Source organism: Anarhichas minor, unplaced genomic scaffold (assembly GCF_050575085.1).
Source record: "Anarhichas minor isolate MPS153535 unplaced genomic scaffold, ASM5057508v1 ptg000020l, whole genome shotgun sequence".
Classification (NCBI taxonomy): domain Eukaryota; kingdom Metazoa; phylum Chordata; class Actinopteri; order Perciformes; family Anarhichadidae; genus Anarhichas; species Anarhichas minor.
Window position 1 is genome coordinate 22,086 of NW_027466466.1, and position 15,274 is coordinate 37,359.

A 15,274-nucleotide genomic window follows, 5' to 3' on the forward strand; every position below is an offset into this window, starting at 1 on the left:
AACAGGGCTATGGAGACCTTTGACATTATAACTTATAACTTTTAGTGGGTCCATTACATACGGTATGTAATTTGCATATTTTGGGAGTTTGTGTAGAGAGATGGGAAGCGGAAGCAAACAGGCAGCACATGGGTCATGTATCTTGTTATGTGGAGTGTGGAGAGTTGGACTAGATAATGAAACCAATGGGGGTGGGGTAAAAAAGGGTATTTAAGAAAAATGGATGATGAACTTGTTGTTCTTATATCCAATGTAGGATCCCCGGAGAACAGTGGGATCAGAACAAGGGGAACGCAACAGTTGTAACTGCTGTTAACTAACATTAACAACAGTCAGGTGGGACCTAGTCCCTAGCCACTAAGGGCAAGTCGCAACAGTGCACAGTCGAGATTGAATTGACTATGCTATGGGTGTGCTAAGATAAGGAATGGAGAAAGAAAAAAGAAAAGAAAAGTAGACACAGAAAAGGACGGTGTCGAGTAATGGCCATTCAGGCCCCTGCAGTTCCTGGCATAGGTCTGTGAAGTCAAAACAGCTCCTCATGGTAAAATAGTGTTTGAGTTGCACGCAGAGCTAAAGGTGTATCAGTAGTCTCCTCTTAAGGTAGCTGCCAGTGAGCAAGTATAGCGGAATGATACAAGCAATATGAATAGAAATAACGGGCACAGTATAGGCTATAAGGGTTTGTGTCCTGGTAATGGAGATGGGTATATTAAAAATATTAGCTATGAGAAACATTTTTCCTTTTCCCTTCTCAGGTGTGACTCGAGTAATATAAAAAAAATATTATTTAAATATAAAATAAAGATGAATAATGATATAATGATAATCATAATTAAAGCTGCGAGCAGCGATGAACGGGCCCTCGCATCCTCCCGCGCGTCGGGGGTGCTGGCGGGACTCCGTCCAGCGCGTCCGAGAACGTCCGCGACCGTCGGACAGCGCATCTGCGAGTGAGACGTTTTCAATCCCGCGTGGACCGCCTGATGCTGGAAATGATGCTTTGCAAATAGTCCGATGCTTCCTGTATCCACTGCCTAGCGCTGCAGAACACGTGCATTATGTAGCTCTATATCAAGTGTAAACCACATGGTGTAAAAGTCATGTAAATCGGATGGTGTTTGTCAAAAAAACGCAGATTTCCTTTCACCAGCAGGTGGCGCTGTGAGTATTAGGGAAAATTAGCTTGTAGACATCCTCAGGCCATGAGTGTTATCAAGCATGTGAAGTTTGGGACCGTTTGGAACAAGTCCAGCTGAGTTACATCAGACATTTCCTTTAGCCAGTAGGCGGCGCAATGAGTTATTGAAATTTTTTCAATTGAAGTATGTTTAGGCTTGAAGTAGCATCATGCATAAGACGTTTTTTTGCAGATTGGATAATGTACCTTGGAGTTATGACAACTTCCTTTTTCATGAACAATGAGGAAAAATGTCCGCCACGCCACGTCAAGGTTTTTCCACGGAAACTCTCGATTTTAATATCAAGAAGATCGCATAAATTCTGTAGGAGGAGTTCGTTAAAGTACGAAGGCTGAAAAATGCAAAAAGTGTAGAGTCCCCTAGTGGTCGAATGCAAAGAAATTATCAGGGTATGTTACTGGATGCGATGTGCACATATGCTGAATATTTTGGGAATTTAGGACAAATGGTTGAGAAGTTATGTGTATTGATATTATGCCACGCCCCTAAGAAGTGTATTGGTCCATATCTTGTAAATGCAAAGAGATATAAAAAAAGCTTTTGATAACTTTAGATGATATAGGTCCATTAATGATCCACAGCAAATTATATAGAAATCGGACCCAGCGTGTAGGAGGAGTTCGCAAAAATGTGTTTTTCACTAAATTCAAGATGGCGGAAAATCTAAGTAGGCGGAGCTTAGGGGTCTGAGAGGCTTTTTTTTTTTTTTTTAGATCTAGCGGATTTGGACATGTGTTGAATTTCAAGTAAATCGGACATACTGACCGAGGAGCGTCGCCGGTCCGAATTGTAGGGGGCGCTAGAGAGCCATTTTTATACACAGAAAGATGCATTCTTTTTCAGATGGCTATTTTCACCAGGCCTGATAAGTCCCCAAAATTTGGTGAGTTTTCATGCATGGCAAGTCCTCCAACCATGCGTACGTTTACCTAAACGAGTACAATTTCAATAGGGCCTTCGCTGGCCCGACGTTGTCGGTTGCTCGGGCCCTAATGATGTGCCAATATGTGAAATTGCAAAACTCACTGGTCAGTCCTTACTGTGATCAACAGTACTGGTAGGGATACATTTAGTCAGCAGCCTCAGTAGCTGGGATAACCACCTTCTGGACATACTCCATGGCTTTGCTGGGATCCAGAAACTCTTTGTCTTCGTTGTTGTGTGAAATCTGGAGTCTGGCTGAGTACAGTAGACCGTAGCGGACTCCCTTCCTTCCTCGTAGGGCCTACCGTATGTCCATGAACGCGGCTCTGGCTTTGGCAACGCTGGGTGTGTAGTCTGGGAAGATAGCGATCCGGTTCCCGTTGTAGACCAGCGGTGCTCTCTTGGGCTCTCCTCAGGATCTCTACAGCATCTCCGTCATTGTGTACTTTAGCGATGATCACTCGTGGTTTCTCCCAGTCTCCTGGTTTCATGGTGGCGAATGTGCGGTGCGATCGGTTGATCTTTATGTCCCGGTCCATCTGCAGGACTTCTTTAATAATTTTGGCAACTGTTTTAGGGGAGCTGGAGTCCGGTTGTTCTTGAATGCCAGCTGTTCGGATATTACACCGTCTCATTCTCCCCTCCATATCCTCGCACCGGTCTGTTAAAGTTGTCACCTGTCTTTGAAGGCTGGTTATCGTAGCTTCTTGTGCGACCACCTCGTCAGACCATGTTGATAAGCCGCCCTTCATGTCTTGTATGTCGGCTTTCATGTGCTCAACTTCTGTTTGGATGGCGGTCGTGTTTTTACCAATTTCGGACCGCACCGCTTGTAATTCGGACTTGAGGGCATTGAAATCTTCCGCTAGCGCGCTTTTAAGTTCCTCTCTTATAATTTTTGAAATATCTCCCTTTAGGGAAGATAAGATGTCCGCTTTCATTCGCTCAGCGGTCATACCTGGGCTTTCACTTCGGGTGGGGGAGGGTTGGTCCGGGTCACCTGGTGGGCTCTGTCTCGTGGTTCTTGTAGGCCGCGATGAGCTGCCGCCGGGTTTATATTTGTATTTATTAAGCTTTTCCACCATTCAAAACGACGTAACTTCATCCTTGGTGAGCTTTGAGGCTGGTATTTCTGTAATAGTAGCTGTTTTTTGATAAAAATATTGTCGGTTCTGCAGGAGCACTGAAGTTTGCGTCTTACTCCATATCTTGCTCGCTAGCGCGCCCCCCCCCCCCCTTGTATCCTTTTTGACAAGTCTTCCTTTTCCTCCTCAGAGAAGAGCACTGACAAAGATCTGGTGAAGTCTATCCTTGACGTAGAAGACTTGGTCAAGTTCGGCAACAAACAGAGGTGAGATTTGTCTGTTTCACTAATAAGTCCAATGAAACAGCTGATTCATGGTGTTTGCCAAATAGATGTGTGTGGAGAGCAGGACTGCAGCTAATGATTTTCATTATTGATTCATCTGCAGATTATTTTCTTTATCAGTCATGTGGACTATTCAATGCAGGAAAAAACACAATTGAAGCTTCCTAAAAACCCAACTTGGCTTCCATTAATACCTTTGATAATACAACAGAGCCCAGAGAATCACTGTGACAATCCCCCATTAACCTACACAAATACATTTGGAGCCATCCAGCAAATCCCAACCAGCCACAAGGACCGAGCTGTGGCTGCCTCCTAAACACTGTAGCGATACCTTAGCAACCACCCTGATGATGAGGATGCTCCAGAATCCCCCTCTGACCGGGAACTGGTTCTAAATAGTTAGAAGGTATTTTTAGGGTTGTTCTTGTATGGGTGCTTCAAGAAACCAGAGGCCTGTTCTACGAAGCAGGGTTTGGGGTTAGTGAGGTAACTTCAGGGTAACTCTGGTTTTCAATTCCACGGCGGAGGTTCACTTCTCTTACTGGGTGTATCATGGTAACTGATGCTGAAGACCTAACCTGCTCCAGAGCTGGTGAAGTTCCAGATAAGAGATCGACTCGTATAAAGGCTCCGCCTACTGACCAATCACAGCTCAGTACGTAGTAGGGGTGGGGGAAAAAATCGCTACAGCATAGTATCGCGATATTTTGCGTGGCGATATTGTATCGATACACGGACGCCAAGTATCGATCTTTTATTATATAAACTATTTTTTTTTTAAAAGAAGAAAAAAAAATTACAAGAAAAATCAAATCAATTGCTTTTTCAGTCCACCAGATGGTGCTGAGTTGTTTTCTGGTGAGGTCAGCAAAGGTCCTGGGTCAGCGTGATTGGTAGGAAGTTGGTCAAAACAAAGATAGAGACATCTGGCCTCACAACGGGGTTAAATCTGCCAACAGTAGCCAGGCTCATGGGGAGAGTGCAGCGCATAACTGTCTCTCTGCCCTTGACGTCCACGCATCGCAAGTTATACTGAGTTATATAACTCTAATATCCTACTTATATAAGTTATAGTTCATATACTGAGTCCACACGTTTGCATTTAGTTAAGTTGGACTATGTAGTAATACAAACAGTTCAGTTTGTCAGGTTCATGCAACATTTATGACATTGTTGGTCAGTCTGTCTGCTTGACAATCATATTTTGCTGCAATAAAAATGATTGAAGTGAGATGAACAGACTGAAAACTTTATCTTATTAGATAAAACATGTTGACACAGTTTTCCTTTGGGGACATAATTTGAAGTTGAAAAAAGTAATAAATCGCAATATAGGCCTATGTTATCGCAATACTCAGAATATCGCAGTATCGTGATAATATCGTATCGTGACCCAACTATCGTGATAATATCGTATTGCGGGATCTCTGGTGATTCCCACCCCTAGTATGTAGAACGTAAATTAGTATTACAGAAATACGAAGACGTTTAAGTCCTAATTCAGACTGACAGCAACAGTTTAAACAGACAAATGCAGAAAGGACAGCTGGCAATAAATCACTGACAGTGTGAATGTGTAAATGGACAGATTTATAATATCAATGCTTCATCTAGAGCACCACAGATCTGACTATAATTTCATGTGTGTATTATATTAAGTTCATGTGTTGCAGATGTATTCTGATGGCGTGTGACAATATTCTAGCCGTATTCTTTCCTCTGTAACCCCGGCGGTGTGAAACAGACAAATCAGTATATATTCTGTCATCATATATTCATTATGTGTGAGCCGTGTGTTGCAGTGTGACGTTTTGGAGTCCTGTCTTACAGTCACACACTGGATGCAGCGTTACTCTGCTGCGGTTAAGTTATGGAAGGAAACCTTCTTACCATGAATTATGTTTTTATATTTATTTGAATTGTTACCAAGTCTGTTTCACACCAGCAGCCTAACAGCTGAAAGAATAAGAATACATCCAAGCAACACATGAACTTAGAGAATAGACACATGTAATCATAGTCAGATCTATGGTGTTCTATATGAAGCAGTGATATTATGAAGCTATTGATTTAAACACATTCACAGACAGTCATTTCTTCCAGCTGTCCTTTCTGAATTATGTGTTTATCTTTTACGTATTCCTCTGATAGCATAGTTTTCTCTTTATTTGTAAAATGTGTCCACGGTTGTGATTGGTCAGATGCTGCAAACAGGTGCTCACAACCAGATTGAGAGAAGCTGGTGGATTTACTGAGTTGATAACCAGTTTCGTGGGACTGTTTAGAGGGGTCACGGCTGTAAGGGCTGTTAATCAAAAGATAGCCTGTGTATGAACATGCTCCGTAGTACAGGCCTCTGGGAGTGACATCAGCAGATTGGTAAATATGGTTTTGGTGCAAATTCTTTCTTTCTGTTTTCTCTGTTCATTGTTTTTTCAATTCACTCAGTCATGCATAGTCTTTATTTTATTTAGGAGTGACATCTGTTGATATTAATGAGTTTATACAGTATAGTGACTATGCTATTGTAAATATTACTGTTGCTGCTCTAGAAGCATCTTGAAGTTTAGTTATTATGTGCTTTGTGTAACGACAGACCTCTAGGGATACTAAGATGGCTCCTACTTTTTTCATGTACTACATACATTTTAATTCAAAGCTGACCGTTTTCCTGCAGGGTCTGTCCTTACTACCTCTCCCGGTCCTTGAAGCAGCAAGCAGATGTCATCTTTATGCCTTACAACTACCTGCTGGATCCAAAGGTGAGCTGATTCACAGATGAGTGATGGCTGTGAATAGAGGGAGAGCTTATTTCTTGGTGACATCAGTGACACATTCTGTTTCTCCGCCTGTGTTGTAGGAATTGATTTCTAGTGTAGGGTTTGACCTCTTGACTGTAGTAGTGCCACAACACTACGAGGATGTCTCGTACACACATAATGCGTTATTACCGATTTAAAGTAATGGCTATTACATGTTTTCATTTCCTTGGTGATTTATGGTGACACAGGGAGGATTACCTCGTCTCACTACTGACAAGGTGACCACTTCTAGTGGTAAATTAGTTAGTTATTGCTACTTAATGCTTTTTCTTCTCATAGCAGAGTTTGGAGCTTAATTATTTTATTTCAGCAGAATTACTGTGATCAATTGATGGTCTTAGGAGGGCTGGTGAGCTAGTGTCCAGAAGTAACAAGTATCCAGTTAGTTTAGCAGCAGCATTGTCTCGATCCACAAACACAGTGGTGGCTAACTCGCCAGCTACAATAGTTTGTGTAGTAGCCCTGTGAGTATTCACTACGTCATCAAGCTTCCACCTTATTCACAAGGATACCTGAATGAACTTCACTTTAAGTGTCTCAAACTAGACTTTATCTTTTAGCATTGACAAGAGATTACAAGTGGAGAAGGCTTTGTTTAATAATGATTTGTATTACATTATCAAGTAGATTAATGCCAAGTTCACTCTACACAACTTCCAAAGTGGTCAGATCTCTGTACTGTTCACACTACACAACATGCTTATCATCGAGATTCTTGAAGTTGTTGTGGTTTTCATGCTACATGACTGCTAGTATTTAGGTCTTTTCCTTGGTTCCACAGAGCCGCAGAGCTCACAATATCGAGCTAAACGGAGCCGTGGTCATCTTTGATGAAGCTCACAATGTGGTAAGACTCTGTCCTGGACATAGTTAATAATGATGATGAAGTTCTCATAGAGAGGCGAATGTCCCACCATATGTTTCTGTTGTCTGCAGGAGAAGACTTGTGAAGAGTCCACATCATTTGACCTCACTCCCTATGATGTAGCCTCAGCCATCAGTGCTGTGGACAGGCTGCTGGTGGAGCAGTCTAAGGAAGCCACCGTCTCTGAAGACTTCAACGTCGAGACCCTCAACTCTGGTCAGAATGCTTATGAGGTTGCACACATGGGGGCTGGGATTTATGGCATGTCATTTTCACAAAATGTAAAATGTATTTGAATGTTATCAAAAAAAATATTCTTACAGTATATTATATATATTTAAGCAGGTCATGTTTTTCGGTTTCAGGTTTAAAAGTAAATATAGAAACCATTGCTAAGATCAAACGTAAGTATTCTTAAAGCTATAAAGAAGATAAATAAGCTTTATTTCAGCACTTGCCTGGGATGCGTTTTAACAAACTGCTTTCGTGTGCTTGACAGAGATACTGCTGGATCTGGAGGCTGTCATTGATTCCTATGATGTTCCAAGTGAAAAGGGCATCACAAAATCTGGAATGTATGTGAGAGTGGTAATAGATAGTAATAGACGTTTTGCTCGATTAACGTTTTCATGTGTGTCAATGGATCAGGCCTTCTGTCTAACCATCCTTCCAAAACACATGTTAAGTCATACACTGCTTAGGTTTTCTGTACGCACGGATTCACCTGCCTCTTATAAATTCTTTGTACTGGACAATAAAGAGACAGTCAGGGATAGTGATGTAAAATAGGACATCAAATGAAGTATGAAAGGCTCCATTTCATATTTCTTGTCTTATATTGTAGTTATTTTTCATCAACACTCATGGTGTCTGTTATCTCATGCCATCTGCGGGATGTTGGGCTATGGAGTGACATTATTTTACACAGTTGTAAGAGACTTCTAGTTCTGAAACGAGCTTCCTCAGAATCAACCCAAACCAGACTCCAGTGGATGTCTTCCTTTTGACTTGCCACACAGTCAGTTGAATATGGATCTTGAAGGAGACTTGTCTTCTGTCTGTATCAGCTTCATCTATGAGCTGTTGGAGAGAGTCCACCTGACCTACAACAGCAAGACGGCTGTATATGAAGCTCTGGAGCAGATCACTGGACACTTATCAGGACGTCAGTATGGCTTCATTTCTCCCTATTTTTCTTTGTCACATGATTTAGCTTTCTGCTGTCCACCATGTGATGTCGATTTTTTACATGGTGTCTCATTTCCCTTCATGCCACATATAAGTAGGAGTGTAACAGACGACACCGTCTGCTGGCTATATCGGCAGACCCTGTTATGTGTCGAGGTTAGTATAATGTGTGACACATATATCTCATCAGAACCGGGAATATTCCTGAACACTAGTGGACTGCAGAAGCTGGCTGATATCATACAGGTATGCTACAAGTTTTTAGATTACACTTTCTACACTCTATTCCTGTGAGTCAGATCTACATCAGTCTCATGTATGTGTAAGTACAGTCAGGACCTGGTTAGCCTAGCTTAGCATAAAGACTGGAAGCAGGGGGAAGCAGCTAGCCTGGTTCTGTCCAGAGTTTAAAAATATACCAACCAGCATCTCTAAAGCTCACTGATTAACATGTTTATTTAATTTGCACACAAAGAGAAGGTGGGGCGATACGTGCTGGAACTTTATTTTTTGGTGAGTCGGGTACAGTGACTGCAGTTTCCTGTAGCGTCGTTGCCACAGTTAAACTGCCAGGTTTAGGATCATGTCAGTACAGAGACCAAAAGTAAAACCGGCTCTCATCTGACCACCTGCACTACAGCCAGAGGCACTGCACAGACGTACGAAGACATGACGTCATTCGATTTATATTGTTCTTCTCATTTCACTCTTTGGGCAGAAAACAAAAACACATTTCCCAAATTGTCTGCAGTAGCTTACCAGGTTTGCTGCTGCACTTTCTACCTGACAAATTTGACCAAAATGGTAAAACACTCTGATCCATTCAGTTTACTGCAGCAGCAATACTTCTTCCTTTCTTTCCTTTCCTCGTAGCTGGTGTTCTGTGGTGAACCTTCAGAGAAGGACAGACAACAGCAGATGCAGACCAACACGGCTCATTTTAAGGTGCATGTTTGTTAAGAGACCCGAGTGTCCATATGGAAAAATGTGCATCTCCATGCACTTATGTCTACAGTGATGTCAGCAACCATATCTGTCTTTTTGGCTCAGGTTCATATCCATCGAGACAAAAGCTATCACAAGAAACCGCAAAGCACTGATGTGTGGGCCTCATCTTCATCTTCATCAAAGAAACAAGGTGATGATACACAGCCTGTGGCGTGCTGGGTTACAGTATTCACACAGCGACGGCTGTGGAAGCATTGATCCCCTTATCTTGTCTTATTCAAATTAGATTTCAGTTAAGAACGCCTTGTTCAAATACAGTCTACCCCAAGACTAAACAATAAACATTATAGCCTCTATTTAACTTCCATCCTGTCTAAATTAATTGATGACCATAATGCCATGACGTGTTGTGTTTGCCGTTAAATGTTTAGTTTAGTTAGTCTGTACTTTCTCTCATATGACATATGAGGAACCCTGGTTAACTGGATCGTATGTGTGTCTTTGCTCCTTGTAGGTAACATCCTGAGTTACTGGTGCTTCTCTCCAGGCTTCAGCATGCAGGATCTTGTGAATCAAGGTGTTCGCTGCATCATTCTGACCAGTGGGACCCTCTCTCCCCTCTCCTCATTCACCTGTGAGATGAGGATGTAAGTCACCTGTTACTCCTCAAAGCTCGTTTTACCTACAGAGGTGCAGTGTTGTAGTTCTTCAACACAGACTTTAGTAGTCTGAGTGGTAGAACACTACAGCTCAACACTGAACTACTGCTACTACTGTCAGTCTCAGTCCCTTCTCAAACAAGAGTTACATATGTGACTATGAATCAGGCTGACCCTGGAAGAATTACACACAACTCCCCACAGTGTTTTTATACGTCTTGATAAGAGGGCGTGGCCCAGATCGACATGAAAAGACATTGGGCCCTATTTCTGTGGAGGTGCAACGTCCAGCGCTCAAACAGTTTGGTATTTTCCTGACCAGGGTTTTGGTTTTCACTGTCTTTGTGGTATTTTGGTGCCCAGGTGGGAAGATAGGTTCACCAAAAGTGGTGTTTCATGTTTTTTTGGTGAAATACGTAACTGCATGTGAATTGATGCGGCCGTACAAACAATTTCGTCCACAAGTTTTATTTTCATACTTATAGCATCATGTTTCTGGGTGGTCTGTCTGTCTGTTCGCCCTCACGTACATGTGTCCCATTCTCATGAACCAGATATCTCACACACCTGGGGGGGGGGGGGGGGGGGGTTCTTTAAAATTGGCACAAATGTTCACTTGGAGTCAAAGATCCAGGTTGAGGGTTTTCACCTCACAATTGGCTATATTCAAAAATGAATTGGCTTGACAATAGGGCCGGGCGATGTAGAGAAAATCTAATATCACAATTGTTTTTACCAAATACCTATCGATATGCAACAATATTGTATGGTTGGTGCTTTTACTAAACATTTACACAATGACAATGTTTTTTATAAATAATCATTTGTAATGTGGACACAATGACTAAGTTGAATAATAGAAAAGCTAAAACAGTGTGGTTAGTTCAGAAAATGCCATCACCATACTGTAATGCAGCCTTTAAAACCAGGCAATAACAAGATGTATGTCATATTCAGATATCCAAAATCTATAAATATGAACGTACATGAATCAGAATAGCTGGTCCGTGGATCTATATTGTACACTATATTGTCTTGTACATGGCAGCATACAGACTACACTACAGACTGGGGTCCAGAATCAATCAAAAGTATAATAAATGGGCCGTGCATATCATTTACAAACTAAGGCCAACGCGTCGGTCCAGACTGCAATATCTCCACAGAAAGCAGAAATGAAGCTGACAGCTGAGCCAGATGAAGTGCAGTCAAAGCTTCGTCAGGCAGCAACTAGCAACTGCTTAAAATGCAAAGCCGCCAACTCAGGTCAGAGTGGCCGAAACCTGCTGAATTCCCAGCTTTGCATGAAGCACATCGTCTAAAGCCTTGGTGCATCCCCCTCAGTCCAGAAACTGTCCTTATTATTACTGTACTGCTCTGCATCATACTTGATATTCTGGTACAGTGTTGACTACTTCTGGAAAAATGTGCAGCTCTAAATGAACCAATTTTATGAATGTGTGTGTCAGTTGTATTGATTCCTACCCAAATCTGATGCAACTCTTAGTTTTTAGTGTCTTCTTCATTGAATACAAAGAATCTGTACAACAGTCAAGTTCCTCACAGCTGAAGGGCTTTATTAAACAAAAGCACCTTTCATCAAAAATGATCAGGAAAAGTTATGCGAAATATCTCTTTTCAAACTTTAGTGACCTTGTCATGTTGTGGTTGTCAACAATGTGTGTTGCTCTTGCTGTTTGCTGCAGCCCGTTTTCAGTGAGTCTGGAGAACAGCCATGTGATTGAGCGGGACCAGATCTTTGTTGGCATCATTGAACGAGGTCCAGATGGAGTCCACCTAAGTTCAGCGTTTGATAGAAGGTTAGTATTCTATTCTACAGACAGTCCTCTACTTTTATCAACAAGTAGTTACACACGAGACACACATGCCAAGCACAGTACACTGGGATGAAGTATGGTGTATATTCTGGCCTGAGCATATACGTCCACAAAACAAATTTCTTCTCCTGTTTTGATTTGTTGCTGAACTTTCTGAACTTAGATTCCTGTCTTTCTCATAGAATAATTTCCATCTCAATACATCCCAACCGTGTCTCATGTGTTCATCAGGCACGTCCTGTGACTCTGCCTTTGGAGCACTCACTTTAATAATACAATAGAGATCTACAGACAACCTTATTGTTGAGATGATGTAAATAGAACTGATCATCTTTCCCTCTGTGACAGGTTTCTTCCTGAAAACATGGCGTCTTTAGGCAACACTGTTGGTAAGATCAAACAATACAGAAATGTTTTATTTCTGAAGATGTGTTTTTCTCAGCAGTGATTGTCGTTAACTAAACGGTACTTATTATTTCACTGTTTGAACAGAAGGGCCAAGTGGTTTTCTCCCATTGCTTTTAATTGTCTCATCATTTCTGTCTCGATCATCACATGAATAAGTTGCTTGCTGTGTTCTCTCCTCAGCCAACCTGAGCCGTGTTGTTCCTGATGGTCTTTTAGTGTTTTTCCCCTCCTTCCCTTTAATGGAAAAAACCCTGGACTTCTGGAGAGTAAGTGGAAAATCAGCAGAATCATCTGTAGGAAAAGTTCTCCATATATTATATCGTATTTCTGTTGATTTATTTATTTTAGATGTTCCAAATGATTTCTGAATTGAGTGTTGCCATGCAAGATCAGGTTGTGTGTGTGTGTGTGTTCTCTCTCACCAGACTAACGGACATGCAGATCGCATTGAGAACGTAAAGCCCATGTTTGTTGAACCTAAAGGAAAGGGCACCTTTAATGAGGTGAGTGTGGTTTTATTTAATATCTACATGAATGACTTTGAAAACCTCTGATTGGAACATCACTGGTAACATTTGCTTAAAGGGCTTGATAACAACAATAGATGTTGTCTCTCTGTCTGTTCTTAGGTTATTGACGGATATTACAACAAAGTCAATGATCCAACATCTAAGGGGGGGACATTCTTTGCTGTGTGTCGAGGCAAGGTGAGGTTACTGTGTACCCATAGAGTTTGGAAAAGTCCTAAAACAGTTTTATCTTTATAACTCCAAAAGGTCAGATGGAGCATTTTAGATGAATAGAGTAAATTGCAATTAAATGCATGATGGATAATTATGACATTTAGAGATGGCTTCTCTTTAGTGGCCCCATCAACTAAACATTTATTTTGGCTTAATTGCTGGAAAACATTTACTTTCCATCTAACAATGGGAAATTGTTGGATGTTACGTTTTGGAAATTAAGTATCTGAGCTGTTGAAAACTCAGGGATAGTTCAGATGTTTAGAAGTGTGGTTGTATGAGGTTCTTCTCCATACTCGGTGTGTCACTACAGGAGATGGAGTTTGGAGAAACAGACAGTAAAGTAATGTACTGCTGTGATGTATTTCAGACACCTAATATTAGTCTTGTGTAATTGAAGAGAGCACAGATAACGGCTTCAGTTGTCCATCAGAAAGGACTGTCTGACAGAAAGGTAAAGAGGTGAACATATTCTAAACATAGCTACACTTAAACCGATGTTGATTCTTTTAGGTGTCTGAAATACATCACAGCAGTACATTACTTTGCTCCTGTACTGGTTCTCCTGTCTGTTTCTCCAAACTCCATCTCCTGTAGTAATAGACTGAGTATGGAGAAGAACCTGTTAGGGCTGAAACTTTCCAGAGGGAGGCAAGGCCGCAGGACTTCTGTTGCTGCTAACGTTCGGCAGCAAAGTCATACAAAAAAATAAGCTGGTTCAGGTTAAAATCAAAAAAGGTATTTAATAATTAACAGAAGCTAAAACAGTTACAACCTGAATTACACTATCGATAGTATATGTTTCATGAAGCCGAGAACACACGACCTGCACCCAATAGTCCAGCCTAGCCAGTTATCTATAAAATGGATGCCGCGAGCTCTGAAAGGTCTCCAGTGAAACAGTGTCTTTTAAGTTCTGTCAGTGTCTCAAAGTGTCCAAAAGTGTCTGAAAATGTCCGTGTCAGCTCAGTGATTGGCTGAAATCCAGTAGCCCCCTCCTGGCTTCGGGCTCCGCCTCCTTCGGACTCCGCCTGCCCTCTGCTCCGTGCTCCTCACTGACCACTTTCTGTTGACGGTGTCTCTGCATGCTCAGCTTGTCCTCATACGATCATCTTCTGAAAAGTCTTACTCAAATATCCCTTTCTGGCCCTGACGACTATTTCTTACAGTGTTTAATACATACAGTGACTATACTTTTTAGTTTAATACATTCAATGATTATGCTTTTATGGTTTAACACTTCTATAAGTAAATATACTGTAACATATAATATCCTCTATATTGTAAACATATAATACATTCCATAGGTAAATATAATGTGACATTTAATACATTGTGACATTTAATATTCACCACTAGGGGTGCCATTAATCATATTAAAAATGCTTTTAATACTTAAATTCCTCACAAACCTCATACAACCCATGTAAGACTTACTGGCCACATGTTGGAGGCTCTCACTTGTGATCTGGAAAGCTTTACTCTAATTTAGTTAATATTTCTCACTTGGTTGCATTTGGAGCTTTCCTATCATTTTATCAGGCATATTTGTTGCCATTTAAATGTATTCTAACATTTGGATTTCCATACCACATGAGCATATGGAAGAATAGAATGTGTTTTAAATGTGCACAATAAGCTCTTTGTGCCTATCCATCTTTTTTCTCTATAATGCCATTTAGCTCTAAATAGTTTTTCAATTTGTCCTGTGTATTGCTTTCTTTGTCTCTGTCCATCTTATTGCCAGCATTGCAGTTTTATCAATATTTTTTAAAATTTTTATTTCATCAACTTCAATCGAAAGCCGTAGTCGCTCAGCTAGTCTCCTAGCTTTAGAGTAACGGAGTAATTTACTTCATATCACATGTAAGTTCACACACAGGCCTCCCTCTCCCATCACTTCTATTCATGTCTTCCTGTGCCAGGCTAGTGAGGGTCTGGATTTTGCAGACACCTTTGGTCGGGGCGTCATCATCACCGGCCTTCCGTTCCCTCCAAAGATGGACCCTCGAGTCATCCTGAAGATGCAGTTCTTGGATGAGATGAGTCGGAAGAAAACTCCTGGGCTGAAGGTGAGTGGATTGTTACCAAGTTTCACTGGAAAGGCTGATGTTGTATTAGTGGCTCAGTGTGTGTGTGTGTGTGTGTGTGTGTGTGTGTGTGTGTGTGTGTGTGTGTGTGTGTGTGTGTGTGTGTGTGTGTGTGTGTGTGTGTGTGTGTGTGTGTGTGTGTGTGTGTGTGTGTGTGTGTGTGTGTGTGTGTGTGTGTGTGTGTGTGTGTGTGTGTGTGTGTGTGTGTGTGTGTG

At 41.5% G+C, this 15,274-nt stretch overlaps 1 protein-coding gene across 1 annotated transcript in view; it reads left to right on the forward strand.

Moving 5' to 3' along the window:
• The window catches only part of rtel1 (regulator of telomere elongation helicase 1), a 42,487-nt gene that overhangs the window by 7,245 nt on the left and 19,968 nt on the right, over nt 1–15,274 (forward strand). The window contains exons 6-22 of the mRNA XM_076095474.1: nt 3,402–3,477; nt 6,176–6,260; nt 7,102–7,167; nt 7,257–7,401; nt 7,551–7,589; nt 7,685–7,760; nt 8,253–8,350; nt 8,564–8,619; nt 9,247–9,318; nt 9,424–9,511; nt 9,836–9,968; nt 11,687–11,800; nt 12,167–12,207; nt 12,407–12,492; nt 12,652–12,729; nt 12,856–12,933; nt 14,895–15,041. Of these exons, the coding sequence (XP_075951589.1) occupies nt 3,402–3,477; nt 6,176–6,260; nt 7,102–7,167; nt 7,257–7,401; nt 7,551–7,589; nt 7,685–7,760; nt 8,253–8,350; nt 8,564–8,619; nt 9,247–9,318; nt 9,424–9,511; nt 9,836–9,968; nt 11,687–11,800; nt 12,167–12,207; nt 12,407–12,492; nt 12,652–12,729; nt 12,856–12,933; nt 14,895–15,041 (1,478 nt within the window). The remainder of the gene's footprint in view (nt 1–3,401; nt 3,478–6,175; nt 6,261–7,101; nt 7,168–7,256; nt 7,402–7,550; nt 7,590–7,684; nt 7,761–8,252; nt 8,351–8,563; nt 8,620–9,246; nt 9,319–9,423; nt 9,512–9,835; nt 9,969–11,686; nt 11,801–12,166; nt 12,208–12,406; nt 12,493–12,651; nt 12,730–12,855; nt 12,934–14,894; nt 15,042–15,274) is intronic.